This window comes from Taeniopygia guttata, chromosome 20, assembly GCF_048771995.1.
Source record: "Taeniopygia guttata chromosome 20, bTaeGut7.mat, whole genome shotgun sequence".
Lineage (NCBI taxonomy): Eukaryota > Metazoa > Chordata > Aves > Passeriformes > Estrildidae > Taeniopygia > Taeniopygia guttata.
The window spans coordinates 1,154,647-1,175,844 of NC_133045.1; the positions used below are offsets into that span (position 1 = coordinate 1,154,647).

The following is a 21,198-nucleotide window of genomic DNA, read 5'->3' on the forward strand; positions in this document are numbered from 1 at the left end:
GTGCTTAAAGGCTGGAAATGAGGAGAGGCTGAGAGCTGGGACGGACCAGCCTGGAGGCAGTTCAGGGAGATCCCGCCCTGTGTGCAGATTACTGATGGGGGGAGTGCAGAAAACAGAGCTGGAACATTCTCAGTGCAGGGACAGGGTGAGAACACAAATTGAAGTTTAAAAAAAAAAAATCACTTAAACATAAGAAAATGCTTTTTCACTGCAAGGGTGGTTGGCCACAGGAGCAGGTTGAGAGGTTGAGGAGTCTTCATCCTTGGAGATACCCAAGATGAGAGGAGACATGGCCATGAGCAGCTTTGGGCAGGGGTGGGATGGGGCTTGCCCAGCCCAGTGGCTGTGCCAGCTCCTCCAGCAGAGTCAAGCCAAGGAGACACCCATGACCCCCCAGGTGCTGGGAAGAGCACTTCAGAGAAATGTTAGATTAGATACTGGGAATGAAAAAAATAGCTGGGAGCGAGCTTTCATAGCTTTGATGAACCTTCTTATGGGAAAACCAAGTTTGGCAGCTGGAGACAAAGCCTAGGGTTATTTGTGATGGATGGAGCTCAGGGTTCCAGTCCAACATCCTGCTCACAGCAGGGTAAGTACTGAATTCAGACCACAGGGCTTTGTTCAGCCAATGCTTGAAATTCTCCAAAGAGAGAGATCCTGCCACTGTGTCCCAGGGGGAATAGTTTCTTCTGCCCACTCAGAAGCTCCTCTCTTTCCATTTATCCTGGTGGTGTCCATCCCTGTGTCCCAGCTCGCATGTCCAGAAAATCCTGGCTCCATCTTCTGCAGATCACAAAAGGGCGATGGTGCCCATCTCCCTCAGTGTCTCCTTTTGGTTCGCTGTTCCACCCCAGGCCATCCTGGTGGCCCTCTCTTGTGTCTCCTCTAAATTATCAACATCTTGTGCTTGGGTGGGAGGTGGAAACCAGGTGATATTATTCCAGATCCCCAAATGCCAAGTGATCACTTCCCTACCCCATGGGCTGCCCTCCCTGCCCGCAGCCTGGCTCAGCTCTCCTCCAGGGCTTTGACTGTGAGCTGCTCCAAGGTCCAGCACTGCTCAGAGGACCATTACAGGGGCCTTTGCTCCTTCCAAGGCTCCTTCCCAGTGGCAGGATCTTGGAGTTACTCTTTCCCAAGGTCCATGTCCCTGTAAATGGCGACCCTGACCTCAAACTTGTCTGTTCCCCACAGGGCGGTATTTCCCACAAACTGAAGCACATTGCCCCTCTTCCCCTGGTTTATTGGTATGTGGACCTTTTCTGTGAAGACTTCCCAGTTTTGTGGACTTTGTCCTTATTCTCCAAAGCTTCCCACCCAACCTGAGCAGCAACAGGAGCAGCGAGGCCAAGCAGGGAGCATGGTGAGCCTCAGTGGAGAGCAGCAAAGACTGGGGGGCTCCCGTACCCACATCAGCTGTGCCTGTACAGGGACACGAGCAGCCCCACTGGCAGGAGGATGGAGACACCGAAGGGTGCCTGGAAAGCTGCCTGGTGGAAAAGGCTTCAGGAGTGTCGGTGACAGCAGCTGAACAGGAGCCTGGTGTGCCCAGGTGGGCAAGAGGCCAATGACACCTGGCCTGTACCAGCCATGGTGTGGCAGCAGGACCAGGGCAGTGACTGTGCCCTGTGCTGGGCACTGGTGAGACACCTCCAATCCTGGAGACAGTTTTGGGCCCCTCATGACAAGAAAGGCATTGAGGAGCTGGAGTGTATCCAGAGAAGGGAATGGGGCTGCAGAAGAGGCTGGAGCACCAGGAGCAGCTGAGAGAGCTGAGAGGGCTCATCCTGGAGAAGAAGAGGCTTGGGGGAAACATTCACTCTCCACAACTTCCTGACAAGAGGGTGGAGTGGGGTTGGGCTGTGCTCCCAAGGAACAAGGCAGAGCATGACAGGAAATGGCCTCAATTTGCACCAGAGGAGGTTCAGGTTAGATATTGGGGAACATTTCTTCATGGAAGAGGTTGTCAAGTCCTGGCACAGCTTCCCAGGACAATCCCTATCCCCAGAGGGATTTTAAAAACGTGTGGATGCTGCACTTGAGGACATGGGTTACTGGTGGCCATGGCAGTGCTATGGGAACAGATGGACTTGATGGTTTTAAAGGACTTTTCCATCCCCAATGATTCTGTGACACTGGCCTCACTTAGTGCCTGCTACCTTGTGCACAAATAGGTAATTTCTGTGATTGTAAAAGCTGACAACTTCAATTTAATAACAATTTATATTTAATCAGCATTTTGAGGTACATATTTTAAAATTCAGCAAGACAGAGGAGAGGTGGCAGTGTGTGTGCACAGCTCGGGCTCTGGGCTGTCCCCAGTGGCTCCCAGAACAGTGAGCCTGACCTACTTTCCAAGGCAGCACATCCCATGCCCACGGCCGATGGCAGCAGAGCTCAGCAGCCCGAGGGAGGGACGCCAGGCTGCTGCCCTTGTCCCTTGGAACTGGCTTTTCCCTGCCCGTGCCCTGCTGAGCAGCCCTCTGTGGGCAGCCAGGCTGCTCCTCTGCTCCCGTGCAGCCTCGGGGGCAGCAGCGGGTCCTTCCCGTGCAGGAGCGGCTGCATCAATAAATTTGTTTGTGGTTAAACAAATTCCTTGCTGAAGCTACACATAAGGAGCTTGCAGGCCCAGAGCTCTAAATAATCCCTCCAATCCTCCTGTTTGGAATGATGCTGCTATTGTTGCTAATAAGAATTCAACCAATTTATAGGACAATAACATTTATTTAGAGCATGAGGAATTCCACATTATATAAACCCTTAAATTTATTTTTTGTTTCACTGGTCCATTTCTACAACAAATACATCAGATCTACTATATAATAAAATTATTTACATTTCCAAACAACATAGGGTTTGTTTATAAACCCTCTGACTGCTATTCACATACAGTACTTAAACAACAGCACATTACATTATTTTAATACCTAAAAATGACAACCCTGTATTCTAAATTGTTTATGAAAAGTGAAAACAAATAAATTTACAATTGTCTTCCCCTCCTCTTCCATTTCATACAAACACATTACCCTTGTGTGCTAACCCTGACTTCACTTTGCAAATCCAGGGGGTTTTAGAAGAACCCAGTTTTTGTATCTATTTATCTGTTTTTTAGAAAAGAAAATCATTTATTGGGAACAGATAATATTAAAATTACTTACTGTACAGAATTTTATTTAAAAAAGAAAAATCACAGCTCAAAATTGCTATTGGTAAATTCACACTCATTTACAAGTCTCATGTTTCCATGCAGTAATTTACTTGGATTTTCTTCTTTTTGACTGCATTGCACTGGCACTCGTTTCTGAAATCAAGAGAAGAAAGAAAGCATGGATATGCAGTCGGTAAGCCATTCCCCAGAGGGGCACAGATTGCCCTGTCATTTCTCCAAACTCACAGCAGAGCTGTGCCCCGGAGAGCAGATCTCCCCGCAGCGGGACTGACCCGGAGCAGCCGCGGCGCCCCTGAGCCGCCGCCCCACACGCACAGGGCCCGGTGGGTGAGCCGGGCACTCCTGCAAACCTCACAGAACAGCCTCGAAAGAAAATGGTTTAACTGTCCCCTACGTGCTGTCCCCACGTGCCACAGCGGAGCCGTGTCCCAGGAGGAGATGGTGCTACACAACCACTCTGCCATGCCAGTCAGCACCCCGGCTGTCTGAGCTCCTGGAAGGTCATTAGAAAACAAGTCTCTGCAGTGTACACCGAGTCACAGGAACACAGCTTATGCAAAAAGACACAAATGTTAACACCTGCAGGGCCGTGGTGACAGCAGATGACATATCCAGTGCACTTACCAAGGCACTAAGTTTCCATTTCAAAAGAAAAAAAGAGTAAGGACCAAAGGCATTTGCATCTTTAGATCTTTTTAAAAATGTGATTTTAAATGTTGGCAATGTCTCTTTGGCTCTTCATAATGTTTTCCAAAAACGATTGCAGCTGTGTGTATTTTAAGAGTCAAAAGGGAAAAAAATTTCCAAGCCCATCTAAAATTAGAATAGCAGCACTATAACTCCACAGCTGTTACATGTGGAATTAGAAAAAAAACAATCAACATTTCAAAATTTAACAAACTCAAAGCTACAGTAAATGCTAAAAGCAGCCCTTGCTGGAAAAGTACTCCAAAAAGGGAAAACACCAGTACAGTACCAATTTTCATAAGTGAAACATCTCCACAGGCTCGACTCCAGCCTGGAGCCTCCAAACTGCAGGACTGACTTTGAAGTAGCTTCAGCAGCAGCTGTTGCTGCCCTTGTTGCTGCTCAAGGCTCCACGTTTGGGAGGAGGAGTGGGCCAGCAGCACTCAGTCCCTTGGGAGCATCACCAGCACCTCCCAAACCAGCACCCCAAAGTGTGCTGGACACACGTGGGCAGGGCTGACCCTCCCTGTGTGTTCTCCTCTTCTCTCACACTGACCCTTCTGCCTCCTCCTGCCCAAGGCTTAACAACCAAGTTCCTACTCCAGCTGGTCAAAGTCTGCTTCTCTCTCCTCGCTCATTTATTTTTCCCAATAATGACTTTGAACAGCCTCTGTCTGAAGAGATAACTCCTCCCAGCCCCACGTTTGTTTTACCATGGATTGGGGGTTTCTCAGGACACAGATAACATAATGAGGACAGGAGCAACCAAACCAGAATAATTAAGCTCTGATTCACTAACAAATATGTACAACAGAGCAGGCACAGGTGGCAGACCAGGTGACACTCCTGCGGCCACCTCACTAATGTGCAGCTTGTCCAGAACACCTCGTTTGGCTCATTCTCCACAGCTGGGGAGCAGCCCTGTGCTTGCAGGTCAGGCATCACAGCCAGGTGTCCCCTGCAGACTGCACCCAAGTATCCAGCAAAGCCCTTGGACACTGTGGCAGCTTCAAATGCACGACTTAAAACTAAAGGTTTTATTTACAGAGGTAAATGTATTACACAGTCAGCACAAACCCCTGTGAGAGTTTTGGTATCATTTAAATTTGACGCACTTTCCCGTTCCCACATTTTCAGAATTTGAAGTTTCACTGGTTGTCATCTTTAGGTTTACCCAGTACAGCGTGTGGGGCAGGTCACACGCTCCAGACCCCCTCAAACAGGCAGGGATTTTACACTGGCTTCACATTTTTCAAACTTTTTTTCACAATCATGGTAGAGAATTTATTTTTACAATACAGACTCAGATTCTTCTGCACAGTCCTGCCACAAGAATTAAATATAATTAAATTCAGCAGTCACAAAAGTGCAGAACATATAGGTCCCCTGTTTAATCTTTGGGAGTCATTGCACAATAACATAAAGCTGGAATGCTTCTCTGAGACTCTGACAACACAGTATTCTTAACATCACACTTTAGTACCTCCAGTATGGAAATGGTGGCTGAATTCAACTTGACTTCCTTTTATAATAATTTTATATTAGTACCTCTTTGTTCTGTATATTATCTTTAAAATAGTGGTTGAATGTTGCCTCTTGACGGTCTCTCTCTACTCTCTCGTATAACTTTGGTCCATCAGCATTTTTCTGACCCTTAAACACAAGTAGCTGACAGAATTAGCTTCAGCCTGGGCCGTGCATATCACACAAATGCTGCATAATTATTAAAGACTGTAACCTGTGTAGGAGTAAGATACGTCAGCACCTGCTAATGCCATGGGTTAATAACTTGAGGAGTTCAGATGTTGTTGTGAAGCAGAGCTGAGGCTCTGTGCTAGCACACAGCACTCCCTGATGCTCCTGGCTGCCACCTCAGCAGCCTCTGGAGCGTGCCTGAACCACGGCATTTGACTTGGCAAGAACCGACCGTGCACTTGGGAAGACTTAAGTCTTGTATCTTTCGGGCTTCAGGAAAAGGAAAATGTCACTTTTTGATCTCAGTACGGTCCTTCCAACAGCAACACATTTCTGCAAAGAGAATTCAACTAGGCAAGGTGCTGAACACTACGGTGGCGAATGCTGCAGAAAACAAGTTCCACAGATGTACCAAAGAGGAATTCATACAGGATTACTGCCAGTGCAGACGTCGGGAAATGCTTCAACACCAACCTGTGGCTAAATCCTTGAAACTAGAGATAAAGCACCCAAGGTGTATGAGCTGCAAACCAGAGTTACGAGGCAGCTACTGCCAGGGCAAACACCTGGGAAGCAGGTTAGGAGCTGCCCTCTCCCCAGGAAGGGTGGCTGTGCATGTTACCTTTAGCTGTGCTGGAGGTGGACGCGGGTCGGGAGGATCTCTTGCGCTGCCCGTTCTCTACAGTTTCCTGTGAAGCGGCAGAATCCTCTGTTCTTGAATTTCTTCTACTTGGAGTTTTAGACTTTTCACAATTCTCTTTTGTCTCATTACTAATAAAGTGGGACAAAATATTTCTGATGAAGTGTGAGAAGGATTATGTTTTTCTATGCAAGTCAGACAAGCTGGAGGATGGCCCAACACAGGTACCAGTTCCGGACTATTAGCACTGAAGATATGAAACGCTAGAGATACCAGAAGTTCTACCAGATGAAGAATGACCTGAGTAAGCCAGAGTATAGTCCATTTCTATCAAAAATTATCAGAGGATACAGAATTGAGAAGTCCTCAAAGAGAGTATTTTCAACATAAGAAGACCAAGAAATTAGATGCATTATAAATTGTCTGCTCTGTTTTCCACAGGTGCCACCATTTACTGAAGTCTAGGAAAAGCAAACAGGTTACATTAGAAACTGCTGCAGTATGGAGGTGCAGAGTTGAAATTGCAGACGAACATCAGGAGGAATTAAGAACTCTCCAGGGAGTATGCCAACTTTTGGGTTTGCTAAAAAGACTTACTCTATTGATCCAAGTGATTTCTTCACATATTAAAAAAAAATAAATTTTTAAAACTTTCTTCAAGTTTTAAAGCTTGAAGTGAAAATATTTTTTTTTTTTTTTGTAACAAAAAGCTTTTTCTGCTATAAAATAATAACTTTAGGTACTCTGGAAATCTGTTTCTTGCTACTGAGACAATTACAATTTGTAATTAAATTCCTCTTTTATTTTATCTGTCTTAGCCCTGTAAACTCATCCTGAGCTTTGGGTATTTTCTTCTTAATGCATCCTTGCCAGACAATTTCTGGTGACTAAGCAGTTTCAGTAGTTTAAATTTAACTTCTCTCGTGTGAATTCAAAGGTAAGTAATTAACTAAATGATAATGGAAAAGAAGAAAGCTCATTTCAGGGCCTTTGGGTGACAGCTTGCAGGATTTCAGGAAGGGTGCCTGAATCAGAGACTGGAGTGAAGACATGGCACAGGGTGACCTGTGTGTGACAGAGGTCTCACTGCAGTGTCACCCTTCAGACAAGTCCTGCTTTGAGGGGAAGGACTAAAACCACACAAAATTTAGGGTTAAGTAACAGAAACCTGAAATAAAAGAGTTTCTCAATGAAAGGAGAGACAAATATTCTCAAGGAAAGACACACAGCAGAGGAGACTATAGATTGTAGATTATCTCAGATACAAAATACTGAAATTTCCCTATAAGGGAGTATTATGGGCCATCTACAAACTGGATCCCCCCAAGAGGTCGGTGCTTCCCAGAGGGAAGCAAACAGGCATCAGCACCCAAAGTTCAGTTAGTACAGGTCATTTTTACATATTCTAGTGACTAAATCCAGAACTGGGGTTGTCTCATAGGATCTAGCACATCACTTCCCTCCTTTTATAGGAGGAAATTAAATTACTCCAAGTGAAATTACTTCTAGTGGTTTATGGGTTGCAAGGTTCCCCTAAGGTTTTAAAGATTTTTTAATGGCTTTAAATGAGAATAGGTTTAGATTAGCTATTAGGGAGAAATTGGCACGGGTTGCCCAGAAAAGCTGTGGCTGCCCCATCCCTGGATGTGTCCCAGGCCATACTGGACTGGGCTTGGAGCAACCTGGGATGATGGAAGGTGCCCCTGTCCATGGCATGAAGGTAAGTTTTAAGGTCCCTTGCCACCCAAACCATCTGTGATTATATCAAGATTTGTCCTGTATAGTTCAACATACCCAAAGCTGCACACTGTAGCAGCCATCACTAGGCCCAGTTTGTCTGCAAACTTTCCTTCTTTTCCAGTCTCGCTCAGAAGAGCATCAATCAGAAAAACACTGAAAATACCCTGAAAATCTGATGTGCTGGATGAGTTTGGACATAGTCACACAAGGATACTTCATTTGGAAAATCTGCTCAGTTGCCAGTGTCCCACCTTCAGCTTTTCAGAAAAATTCCACCATCAAGAAAACTCACTGTGAAATTTTAGCCTTCTTTCAAAGATGCCAGTCCAAATGAAGATAAATAGGGTTAAATTTTCGATTCAGAGGCATTCCTGATCTGAGGAAATGTATTGCATTCCCTTCCTTATAAAGGAAGGCACTGCCTCATCTTCTGAGGAACCCAACAAGGGCTGTCCCTCTCGGCCCGGCCTAGGGGGTCACTCCACCCATGAGAGCAGTGTCCAAACCCTGGCCAGCTGTGCCAGCACCCTTAGCCAGAAACCTCCCCAGGGGCTCCCACTGCCAACTGAGCCTGGGGTGTTTAGAATCTTCCAAGCAGATCTTGGAAATGGTATTTTCTTCTGACAGAACACAACCATTTGAAATAATATATTTTAATTATTGAATGTCTTAACCAGGACAACATGAAGTTTCTACTTGACTTTCTTATCAAGTTTTGGCAGAGTGTTAACAAGCAAATAGAGGAAAACTGTTAAAAAAAATCCTCAAGGCAGAAGAATAGACTTTTGAAAGGCTTTCTTTCAGAAAACAAAAATTCACATGACACAGCATAGCTAAGCTGCAGGCTTTGGAGGGTTAGTTTTGATTTGCTGGGCAACCATCAAGACCCTTCCAGGACATGAAAAGTCCAGGCCTGAAAGGATGAGAGGAAACACTGCCCAAAGCACAGACTAAGGAAAAGGTTAATTGCATTTCAGCAATGGTTTGGATCATTCAACTGGCCTGATTTCTTAGCAGGAAAGAATGAATATGGCCAAGAAAATGAAAAACAGTAGCAGAGGTTGAGCTGTTAAGCAAAGAGAAAGGGACTTCCTCCCACGAAAGCTATATCTACTCTGAATCTACAAACTATCTCCTTACCTTTGACCAGCAACTACTGCAGCAATTGTCTCAAGTTCTACAAAAGAAAAAGATAATTTTAAAGTCTGCTGTAGAGGTACATACCTGCTGACAAGGCATGACTAGCTCATATTTTTTTATCACATATTAGATCTCAAGGATAAGCTTCTCTCAAAGCAAAGCAAGCCAAAATACCACACTGGCCAAGTGTTTGGTCTGATTACAGCCTTCAGTACACTGCAGTCAGCTAAGACAGGGAAAAATTAAAGCCCTGCAGAAGAAAACTGTAGAAAAACTCCCTGGCTACATTAATCTCCCTTTTTAAACTTTCATTTTACACAGCTTATTTCTACTAAACCTTCTAGGTTTTATTAATTTTTAAACCTTAAAGCTACCCATCTGGCTCTATTATGCACATAAAAATTTGCCTTAACCCAACTGCCTCTCACAGAAATCTCTTCTAATGACAAATTTCTGAAGCCCAATTGCACTTGTACAGAATTGGAAAATATCTCAGTGGAGATGATGTAAAGAGAAGTCTGACCTGTTTTCTCTCTCTCTCAGTGATTTTGTACATACAGGTCAGGTTTCCTTTGGAGTCCTCACCTCCATAAACAGCTCTCCTTTTCAGCACATAAAATGTCATGTCTTTTTACGGTCTGCTTTTAATTCTCTCTGTATCCACTGTATCCTTTGTTGAGAAGGAAGACCTATATCTAAACACAGGCCCTCTCATGAGGAGCTGCCAGAGATTTGGGGATTAACATTGCAATGTCACAGATGAACCCCCTGTGCTTTGTCTAATTGCCCAGCTCAACTCCCCCCATCAAACTTAGGGCAGTGGGACACAAACTGGGGCTTTGCCTTTGACAGCAATTTAGCCCCCAGTTTGCTAGAGTGTGCACAATGAACAGAGGCATTTAAAAAAGTAAGAGAATGGGCAATGTCTGTCCTCCTAGGATGAATTTGCAATGTTGGAACATCAGCCTCTTCAGTGTAAAGGGATATAAAACTGTCCAAGGAAAACAGACGTCTTGGGGACTAAGGAAGAAGAGACTGAGCGATGAAAGGAATTACCTTTCATCCCACCCAAAATTTAAACCAGAAGATTATCCAACAGCAAAACATGGATAGCATCAGTGCTTCCCCCAGCAGGAACTCCCAGTATAGTCACAGCAGCACAGGGTAATGAGTTGGGTGTGAAAAAACAAGGGTGTATGACCACCTTTGTCTTAGTGGAAATTCAAAGAAAACAATTTCATACAAGTTTTCCTTCCTGAAAACCCTATTTCCAATCAGATTAGAGATGGTAAATAGATGGAGAGTGGCACTTCCCATAAGTAAGCCCACATCTATCTATTCTCCCTGCTCAGCATAGGAATCACTTTTTTAAAACACCCCAGAGCTGTTGGTGAAATACCATGATAATAAATGGCAACACCATAAAGTTATCTGCCAGGGCTCCATCCTGAAACACTGCTGGGAGAGCATTAAAAGTTGAACAGGAAAAAAAAAAAAAAAAAAAAAAAAAAAAGTATTACAACTCTAAACCACAATCCCAGCATGGCATGAACATATTTCTGTATTCAGAAGGGTACAATGAAAGACACACACCTTTCTTATTAGCTCGGCATAGAACTTCCAAATTCAAACACAATGTACTGTTACAAATCCATCCCTCCAATTTAACACTGAGTATCTAAAACCTTTCTTGGGGATTTTTTCATCTTTTACTTGACCATATCCTGAATCTCCCACAAGGCTTTGGAGACTTCCAAAGCACAGTGTAACTAGCAAAGTAAAACCATCCCAAAGCACAAATAATAATAAAAACCCCTACCCAACCTCCAAAATACACGGTATGTTAGTGACCACTGAATATGCATTCAAACAAATACATTTTCATAAAGGATTTAGTTCACCTCTATTCTGCTTTTCCAAAGGAAGATTTACCTGTTCTTTGAACAGTACTTTCTGATGTTGCAAGTGAACTTTTTTTCTGTGTTAAATGTTGAGAGGATGCTAGAATAAAAGTGGAGGGAAAAAACATTATTGTCAAAGGGAGTAAAGGCGTTCCTGTTGTGTGATCAGGCTGGTAGAAAATGCTCTCTCTCCCAGCTGACTGCACTTTGCCATTTACAGATGCAATATTTTTAATCTACCCTCCACTTCCCTCCCACCACATACACACCTCCCCCTTTTTGAAACAAACTTTGGCAGAACTACCCCAAGCAAGTTTTCTCAAATTAGAATGACTGATGAAATGAAGTATCATATAAACACCATTTTTAAAGGTAACAGTTGTTCAGCAGACTGTGACATTACAGGAAATAATAAAATTTCAGTGGTTTAGACTCCTTTTTTAAAATTTTAATTTCAGCAGAGATTCTGGGGGGAAATAGCATATTTTTAATGAATGAATGCCCTCACTCTTTAAATTCAAGTGCACAATATGCTCCAGAGTTGCCCTTGAAGGCCTTTGGCAATAAGATGTTGACTTAACCTTTTTTAAGTTGCCAAGTAAAAAAAAATCTGGTGGAAAAATAATTTTTGTTTCTAGGCTTCAATGTGATAGTGAATTTACAGAGAACAGGAAGACAAAAAGTTTAGCATTCCTGCTTAAATAAAGACTATCACTTTCTAGAAAGCTAGAATTCCTTCTGTGAAGCTCAAAGGAAGCTTCCATTTTCCAGTGGCAGGCAGCTATGACATCAAACAGCCATGGGGAAAGTCATACTGAGGCTGAAGTTTTCAGTTCCCCTGTATGATTTCTGTGGATTTTATCATCCATGATTTTATCTTCTGTGTCCAATTCGTGTTGTAAACCACAACACTCACTCAGCTCACTTCAAGAGTGATAGGTTTATATCCACACCAGATTCAATAAATTAATAATGGCATCAAGAACTAGCATCAATGTCATATATGAAGTCTGCCAGATGCTCAAATTAAAATCGCAAAGCTCAGATGTAAAGGTATTTTATGTTTTCAAACTGAACGCAGTTAACTTTTTCATTAATTTCTCCAAAATGAGCATTTAAGTTTTTCCCTAGACAAACGGGGGGAGGGGTTTGGTGTGGGTTGTTTTTTTTTCTTCTGCTCCAGAGGTTATTCAGCAATTTCCCTAGAGGATGAAGGTTATTCAGAGAGGAAAATAGTATTATTATTATTCAATTAATTAATCATTAATTGTCAATACATTGAAATAATTTATAAAATTAAAAGTCTGTGGCAAGACCAAAGCAGAATACCAGTGTTATCTACCAGTATAAAAGGGACCCTATGTATTTGTCATTACTGATACACCCACTTTTCCTCCTTTCTTCCAACGGTTACATGAAGTTACAGAATCATACGTTCATGACAAGTACCCCACCGAAGCAGTAAATGAAAAGTGCAATAAAACATCTGGAACTGGAATCTTGGCGAATACCAGCCTGCGTATGACTCAGCTGTCAGAAACAACACAGCAGCTGTCAGCCCCCGGTTCCCTCTCCCTGTCCCTCCTCCCGCACTCACCTGCGTTCTGCAGCAGCTCCGCGGGTGCCGCGGGCTTCTCCTCGGCCGCGGCGCTGCCGCCCGGCTCCGGGCCCGCACCGGGAGCGCCGCCGGTGGTACCGGGGCCCGCACCGGGGCCCGCACCGGGGCCCGCGGGGTCCGGGGCCGCCGGGGCAGCTCCGGCCGGGGCCGCGCCCGGGGACGCGCAGGAGGGAGCGGCCGCCGCGGGGCTGAGGCTCGAGCTGCCGGGCCCAGAAGTGCTCTGCTTTGTAAGACTGGGTGCTGGAGGGGTCCCGCTTTTGCTATCGAGTTCTGCTGGGGGTTGCTCTGTTCCCAAACTATTTGGGACCGACGTTTCTAGTCCCTGACCTTCTGTTTCTCCATCCAAAGCATACTGTTCTTCCCCCTTCTCCAGGGAGCCAGTGACCTTCTTGCACGCTTTAGTCAGCAGGAGCTGGCCAATCTTGTCTACCTTTCCCTTTCCCTTGCTAGATGAAACAGGACTGCGTCTGTTCCCAGAGCCCGGGCTGCTCGTAAGCAGAGAGGAAACAACAGGTCCCGACTGGGCTGCTGGCACAGGGCACTGCTCAGCTGACCCTGCCCCTTGGGAAGTCTCCTCTGAGCTGAAGTCCTTGGCTTGCTGAGCAGGAAGCTGTGAAGGAACACTGGAAGGAGCTGGAGCGGAAGAAGGCAGTTGGACGGGAGATGCCAAGGGATTCAGAACAAGTGACCTGCTGGTGGGAATACTGGACACAGGAGTGGTGGATGAGGTGCTGGGAGGAGCGGGCCCGGAGGAAAACTTGATATTCTGTGGGATATGCAAAGGACCAACAACCGCGACAGACTGAGGCATCAGACTCGAGTTAGAAGTCATGGGGGCTGCTGGAATCGTGCTGGACTGAGAGCCCTTCATCACTTGGATGATTGAGGATGAGTTTATAAACACAGGTGTGATGAACTGCGGCCGGGCATTGGACTGAGCTGCCGACTGTCCCTCGGAAACCATCACTTTGCTCCCCACGTTGGGCATGGTGACAACAGTGGACACTAATGCAGATTGCAAGTGGGATGGCAACGGAGCTGATGTATTAGCAACAGATGTAATAGGGTTGGAAGTCACAAAAACTGTTATCTGGTTGGGAGGTAAAGGACCTGAAATAGAAGAGCTAACAGGCCTCTGCATTACTGGAGGAACACTCTGTTCCACACTTGCATTTACTTCTCCCAGCTCCTGGTGCTCTGGATTCGGACAGGGCTCGCTATTTTGAGGCAGGCTAAGGGAATTGGATGGCTCCTTGCTCAGTGATGAATCCTGCAGTGGAGGAATGACAGCTATCTTCTTCAGCTCCTCACCAGTGGGGACAATTGGTGCCATTTCAAGACCAGTCAGCCCAGGGGGCTTAATGGTCACATTAGGAGCTCCAGAATTGTCAAGAAGTTGACTTAGAGAAGTTGGTGCCTCCCTTATGGCTGGAGATACCATGGCTTTACTTTCCTCCATGACTGGGAGCTTACTGCTGTCTAAGGCTTGCCCATCTTTTTTTGACTGTTCCTCAGGAACCAGCACTTTCATTTCTGAAGTAGGGACACCTTTCAGTTCCATACTGGGCTGGTCCTTGCTACCTATGACACCTTGTGCACTTTGACTCTCAGTATCTTGAGGCACACTAAGGCTCTCCTTATTGTCTTCAGGAATGCCAGTCATAGCAGGTACAGAAACTGTGGGATTCTGGTTACTTAGCATGGAATTATTTTGAAAACTTGTGGTCACAGGTGTTGGCAAAGAAGAGGGACTAGCCATCATATTTCTCTGTAACTCCATGTTCTGCAAGAGAGATGGATTCTGCTGAGTTGTCAAAGATAATTTAGCTGCTTTTGAATTCTGTCTGCCAGGGCTTGGTGTAGTTTTCCTACTGGATCCAGGACTGGACCTTCGACTATTGCTTGGGCTTGCTCTCTTTGTTCCTCCAGCATTGGTTTGTTTGCCTGAATTAATGACCACACCTTCCAACTTGTGTGACTGTGAGGCAGTAAAACTGGACTGGTTGTTAATTGTGAGATTTGATGGGGCTTGCCCAATGGCCTTTAAAGTAGTGGGATTCAGACCCTGCTGATCAAATCCTCTATTGAGATTAGGTCTGGGAGGTAAAGGAATATTGATCTGGGGAGGGAACAGACCAGCAATAGAGGCATTGAGCCTCTCTGGAGACAAGCTAATTTCTGAGGGTTCTGTGCTGGGTGGACGGTTATTAGGAGTCTGAGGGTAATATGGCCTTGGGCTAGCCCTGTTTGGGGTTTTAGGCCTTGACGTTTGTGATGGGGCAGCAACATTTGGAAAATGGTGTGTAAGAGCACTAGACAGAGAACTAGACTGCTGCTGGGGACTTGCACCTTGGGCAGCTGAAAGTGGGGATGGTCCAGGCTTGGGTCCTGTCATCATTAACTGGTTCTGTGAAACTACTAAATGAGATGTCACATTATTCTGAGCTCCTGATGTTGGAGGGCCCTCAGCTCCACCTCCTTCTGGAAGAGAGGATACTGATGATACATCTCTGAGGGGTGAACTGGAAGGATTCTGTACATTATCTGGATAAACCATTTTTCTTGCAGTATTTCCCAGAGGAGGATTGCCTGGCAGGGCCATCCTCTGTTTGTCAGGAGAGGGAGGCACGGGCCCAGGTCCCTGGAGGTTCACCATCACTGGCATGTTCCCGCTCTGCTGCATTGGCATCCGCTGGGCATCCGGGTTCAGGGGTGCCCTGGGGGGGTGAACCCCCTGTGGCACAGGCAGCCTGACTGATTTGGGATCCTGCTGCATCATCAGCATCATCATCATCTGCTGCTGCTGTGGTGTCTGTGGGGGTGCCTGGCCTTGCTGCAGGGCTGCCTGGGGTTGTTGCTGCTGGGGCTGGGGCTGCTGCGTGTGTGGCATGAGCTGAGGCGGCATCTGCTGAAGCGGCCTTTGCTCCACCGGCTGAGATGGATAACCTACGACAACAGGATGACACATGGCTAAAACCAACCAAAGATCAGAGGAAGTAAAGTTTCTGTAACAAACAGGATTGGATAGATAGTACAGCCTAGAGCCTGTTTATCTTGGCTGAGAGACACATTAACAAAACAGGCTTTACAAACAAAGCCAAAGATTTTACTTAATTAATAAAAATAGTTTTACTTAATGTATGACTTGCATGAGATTTAACTGGAGATTGCTTAGTGTGTTGTATCAGCTACTAACCCAGGTTCACACCTGACAAGTTTCTGCAACTGCCCACGGGCTTCCTTTCACTGGCAAATGCAGAGTTGGGCTTTCACTCCTTAAAACTAACTTCAGAGTTTATCAGCCCCCAAGTGTCATGGACCAGCATACCTGCCACAGACCTGACATTTTCTTGAGAATAAAGTAGAATCTGCCATGTGCTACTTGGCCAAAAACACACTAAGAATTCCCCATGTGTTTTATAACATAAATCCTATTGCAGACTTTAGATTTAATCCTCTCTACATGCAAAGGATTATTACAACTACAACCACTGTTTCTTCTCACAAATCAGGTATTAGTAAATGCTAAGTTTTTAAGACATCAGTCTGTGCTATAGGTAGAAATATAACTTTTTTTATCAGTTACGTTACTGCTGAATAACACTGAATTACTCAGTATGATACCTGCAGGATGATAAATGAGAATGGGGCCACCTCTTCATTTTGAACTAACCCAAAGAAAACACTTAAACAACAGTACCAATTACTTACTAGGAGGAAAAAAAGTTTGAAATTGAATATGTGATAGCATAAATAAATTGGAACTGTTGCAAAGATCATTAAAACTCTCCTATAGTTATTACATTCAGATGATCACAGAAAAATCCTACTACCTGGTGGCCTACTTGCAAAATCGGAGAGTTTAGGGCCAGACTTCTCTAAACTCATTCCTTGGTCTCCAGACATTGATGACTGATCACTCTCCTCCAGGCCAGCTGGACGTGATTCTGAAGAACTGAAAGAAAAATAATCGCAATTAAGAGCCAGCCCCTACATCATTGTTTGATTTCTGCTTCTGTAACTAAGTACTCAAGTAATTAATTCCCAGCACTCTCCACAGATCTGGAGCAATCCACTGAAATGCCTCTGACGTAACTTGCCAGACTGGAACATGCACACCAGGTCTGTGTATAGTCACTGCCTTAGGTACTACTGAAAAGGAAACAAGTTGCCTGGTGCTCTGTTGGTCTTAAACATTCATTTCTGCTGTGAACCTGAGTTTTAGAACTAAGAGAATACCAATGGATATTTCAAATGATAGAGCCTCATATATTTCAACTAACCTAAACAGGCTTTCCTATGACATCTGAATGGATAAGCAAGTGCCATGGGTAGATGCATTTTTAATTTATTTCAATGGTAGCACCTTTTCTTCCAGTATTACACCCAGTGACTCACTCAGGGTATCCAAGACCTTTGATAACATCACAGCACAAATGCACTGACATGCCAGGCATTGCAGTCACCCTCCAGAGACAGACCTGTGTGCTACTGGGGCTCTGCAAGTGACCACATGCTGGTCTGGGTAGGAAAGGACCTTAAAGCCGATCTCATTCCGCCCCTTTCCACTAGCCCAGGTGGCTCCAAGTCCCAGTATCTAACCTGGCCTTGGACACTGCCAAGGATGGAGCAGCCACAGCTTCTCTGGACAACCTGTGTCAGGACCTCCCCACCCTCACAGGGAACAATTCTCTCCCAGTATCCCATCCATTCCTGCCCTTTGGCAGTGGGAGCCATTCCCTTTGTCCTGTCCCTCCATCCTTTGTCCCCAGTCCCTCTCCAGCTCTCCTGGAGCCCTTTCAGGCCCTGGAAGGGGCTCTGAGATCTCCCTGGAGCCTCCTCTTCTCCAAGTGAACACCCCCAGCTCTCCCAGCCTGGCTCCAGAGCAGAGGGACTCCAGCCCTTGGAGCATCTCTGTGGTCTCCTCTGGACTCTCTCCAAAGGAATGTCCTTCTTGCGCACCAGGGCTGGAGGCAGCTCTGCAGGTGGGTTTCACATGAGTGGGGCAGAGGGGCAGAATCCCAGCCCTGCTGCCCACACTGGGGATCAGCCAGAACTCAGCTGGGTTCTGGGCTGTGAGTGCACAATGCTGGGTCACATTCAGTTTCTCATCCATCAGCACCCCCCCAAGTCCTCCTCCTGAGGAATCTGATGCTCCAGGAGACTCTCTAGGACAATTTAAAATTGTCCAGACTCAATGCCCAGTACTTGGACTAAATCAAGACAGCTTTTGCAGACCTAGAAAAACCCCAAGTTTCTATAGTGATCAATATATACAGCCAGAGGATGTAAAATAAAGAGGAATGAAGAGCAGAACTAAACTGTTTATCACCTTCATGAATATATGAAGGTTATAGGAAGTTCTATGTAGGAAAAGCTCTAAGCTAAAATTAAAGACATAAAAAAAGTACACTGCCAATAAACAGAGGAAGAATCATGCAGAAATGCCATGGACAGAAGTAACACTTTCAGTGAAATACTAATCTGAAATCCATAATGGTGGGGAGATAGATTCTGTTTCAATTTACTTGAGAATAACAGTTTCTGGCATCTTGTGCAGCTGACACTAAGCTGTAGACATGCATGGAGATACCCTGACCTGTCCTAATGTCCTATCAGCTACCTAATCAACATTCAAAAAAAAGCATGTGACTGGAAGTCCCTGAATTTTTGTGGGTCAGAATTGGAGAGAACACATACCAAGAGATAAGGTGAAAACAGGGCAAACATAACTGTTCCAGCCACTGCTGTTAAGGGCAAGTACTGCCAAGGAAAGCACCTGGAGTGCAATGCTGTGTTGTATTCAGCACATCACCAATTTCTGTGATGCAGGGAGTGTAGGCTTACATGCCTCCACCAATAAATTTGATGAAAACCGGCAAATGCAGAGATATGCCCAGAGCATTATATTAACAGCCACAAGTGAACAAAAATTCTGGCAGCAAAATCACCCAGAAGAGCTGCAGCCTTTGGTGCAGGCACCAGCCACATGAACTGAAGTAATACCTAAAATTGTCAAGGCAATCTCAAATGTGTCAATTTTGCTATTTATTTACAATGGTGGAAAATTAAAAATGCTCCTGTTAAAGTTCAGCTCAAAGGTGATACACAGCATCACTGCACAGAAATGTTTAAGCCAGAAAACAAAACTGGTGCACACTGGATCCTTAGCAAACACTTCCTGCCAGATGGATCTGTGCAAATCTGGCAGAACAGACCCGAGCTTGGTTTGCCAGCAAAGAGCAGCTATGGTAATAAAGTCTGCTTCTGTCACTGCTGGAAAATTTCAACATCAACTGAATCTTAAATGAGGCTGAAATTCACTGGGCATGATTAGCAACAACCACTTGTGAAAAATAACCAGAATATGAATATCAAGATGTTTGTGTGAAGGACAAAATATTCCATATTTATTCTGCTTTTCTATTGCTCTAGATGTGAAAAAATATGTAAAAGTAACTGCACACCTGGTACAGTCTGGATTGTCATCAGTACCTCTGCTCCACCAGCTGCACTCTGAAGTACAACCTTCAGATACAAATCCCTCATCAGAGCAGAGAGAGAATTCCAGGAAAACCCAAACCAACCAAACCAAAGAAGAAGGCAGCTGGGTCATAAGGAGAGCAAATGTAAAATGGCAGGTGTGGCAGCCCCAGGCTCGCCCAGGAGCAGCAGCTCTGGGGTAGAGAGGCTCCTCCCCTGCTACTGAGTGAGGGCATTTCCCGCACTGCCAGGGGACTGGAACCCCCAGAGCTGCAGTGAAACCCGCTGAGTCTGCTGGGGAAAAACCTCTTTGTCCTGCAGGGCTGTCACCACCTGCACTGGACACTGCAACCTGAATGGCAGCACTGGCAATGACCTCCCACAGCAGATTATTTCTGTTCTACCAGTGCACAGGATGCTCATGGTCTGTGCACAGGGGAACATGAAACAACTGCTTTTTTGTGCATGGATTTAGTAGAATTAACCAACCTGTGTTATCCACAATCCCATTGCATCTAGCATCTTGTTCCTCAGTTTGCATCCCATTACTCACAGTTTCCAGGTTCAGCACACAGATGCAAACACTTTTAAACAACCAAAATGTCCTGGGTTTCATTCCAATGCAAAGTTGCTCAATTAAGCAAACCCTTGAAACTATTTTAGACTCAGCTGAATAAACTCTTTCAATAGCTCACTTATCCTATTTACATTCCAACATGACTGCAATCCATATTCCTAATTGTACTTTTGTTACTGTTATTATTTCTCAGAAATAATTTCTTTTTAGTGTCTTTATCAAATTAGCTGCATTTCCACACAAGGTTTGCTGCTCTGAATTCTAAAATTCAAAGGAAGAATGACAGAGAGGAAGCTGAGATGAAAAGCATCCTGTTTGATTCTGATGCAAGAGAAAGTGATCCAAATTTGATTTCATTCCTGCCAATTCCAAGGCAGGAAAGTGCTGAGCTTGCCCAATGATGTGACAAAAGCTGAGAGGGAGGGAGGCAGGAAGGTGTTATAGCCAGCTTTCACTGCACTCTCTCTCCTTTTGCTGGAGAATAAACTCGGGAACTTTTGTAAGAACAGCTCCCTTCTTAGTACTTCTGCAAGGATCAATATTGATTTAGTCCACGTAGAACCAAAATGCTCATCCATATCAGAACAACATTCTGGTTCCTTTGTTAATTACACCAAAATCTGATTCAAAACCTTTTTTAGGAGCTGAATTGAGCTGTCATAGCTCATTAGAAAAGCTGTAATTGAGACTTTTTCTATTGTAAAAACTTTTTAATAAGCAAATAATCTTGTGACGCTTTGCAAGCTCAGAGGAAGAGCTTTATAGACACATTTATTGATATTCCCAGGCCACACTGAGGCTGGGTGCTCATCAGGAAGACCAAGGAAAACAAAATCATAAGAAGAGTTTTCTTTAATTATTAATGGATTTTTTTTTTCAGAAGGGGCTGCCAGCTCATCTGCTCCCTCTGAATGCTCTGTCACTTCCACAGCAAGGCACTTGCTACAGCAGTGGTTACCACTGTTTTATTGGAATCTGGACTGGAGGAAGTGGTGTCTGTGTTAGGTTTCTAAGTCACCCCAAAGCTCCAGACTGGCCACACACTTGGTGCTGGCCAAGTTACTTTACCTAGGTTTCCATACCTGGCCACAGATTGTGTCCTCCTCCAGCTGTAATCTGAGATCACTCAGCAGCAGTGAGGACCTGACCAGCCATACCATGACTGTATACAACTATACAGGAGAGGCTTAAAAAGCTTTTTTCCAAGGCCTATTAAAATAGCATGCTTTGCTTTACCTTACAGCATTTCTGCATTTTATTTTTTGTACTAGTTAAGCCAATTAATGATTATCACAAAAGATCACTTGGTATAGATGTGAGATTTTCAGTCCACAATTAAAATGTCCATGAGATTATTAATTCCATCTTCATGAAGGAATCTTGACACTGCAGAAAATGCAGGCTGGGGCTACACACTGAATAACCAAGAGAAAAGTTAAAATATTGAACATTTTACCTAGTACTTCATGCCAGCTTCTCTTTGCACTGAACTGAACATGTGCCTCTAGGAAAGGCAGCATAAACTTCAGGTTAAAAACATGATTA

The 21,198-nt window shown here is 44.8% G+C and overlaps 1 protein-coding gene across 6 annotated transcripts in view; it reads right to left on the reverse strand.

Moving 5' to 3' along the window:
- Positions 1 to 2,704: 2,704 nt before the first annotated feature.
- The window catches only part of NCOA6 (nuclear receptor coactivator 6), a 43,778-nt gene continuing 25,284 nt past the window's right edge, over positions 2,705 to 21,198 (reverse strand). For 3 of the 6 annotated variants that reach the window (XM_030288711.4, XM_072917053.1, XM_072917051.1), the window contains 6 exons: positions 16,427 to 16,548; positions 12,573 to 15,539; positions 11,007 to 11,075; positions 9,075 to 9,111; positions 6,177 to 6,325; positions 2,705 to 3,304 (listed from right to left, as the gene is read on the reverse strand). In XM_030288711.4, the coding sequence (XP_030144571.4) occupies positions 3,258 to 3,304; positions 6,177 to 6,325; positions 9,075 to 9,111; positions 11,007 to 11,075; positions 12,573 to 15,539; positions 16,427 to 16,548 (3,391 nt within the window). In that variant the 3' untranslated portion in view covers positions 2,705 to 3,257. Of the gene's footprint in view, positions 6,049 to 6,176; positions 6,656 to 9,074; positions 9,112 to 11,006; positions 11,076 to 12,572; positions 15,540 to 16,426; positions 16,549 to 21,198 lie in introns of those variants that run through there. The other 3 variants (XM_072917052.1, XM_072917054.1, XM_072917055.1) reach the window with 3 other exon arrangements.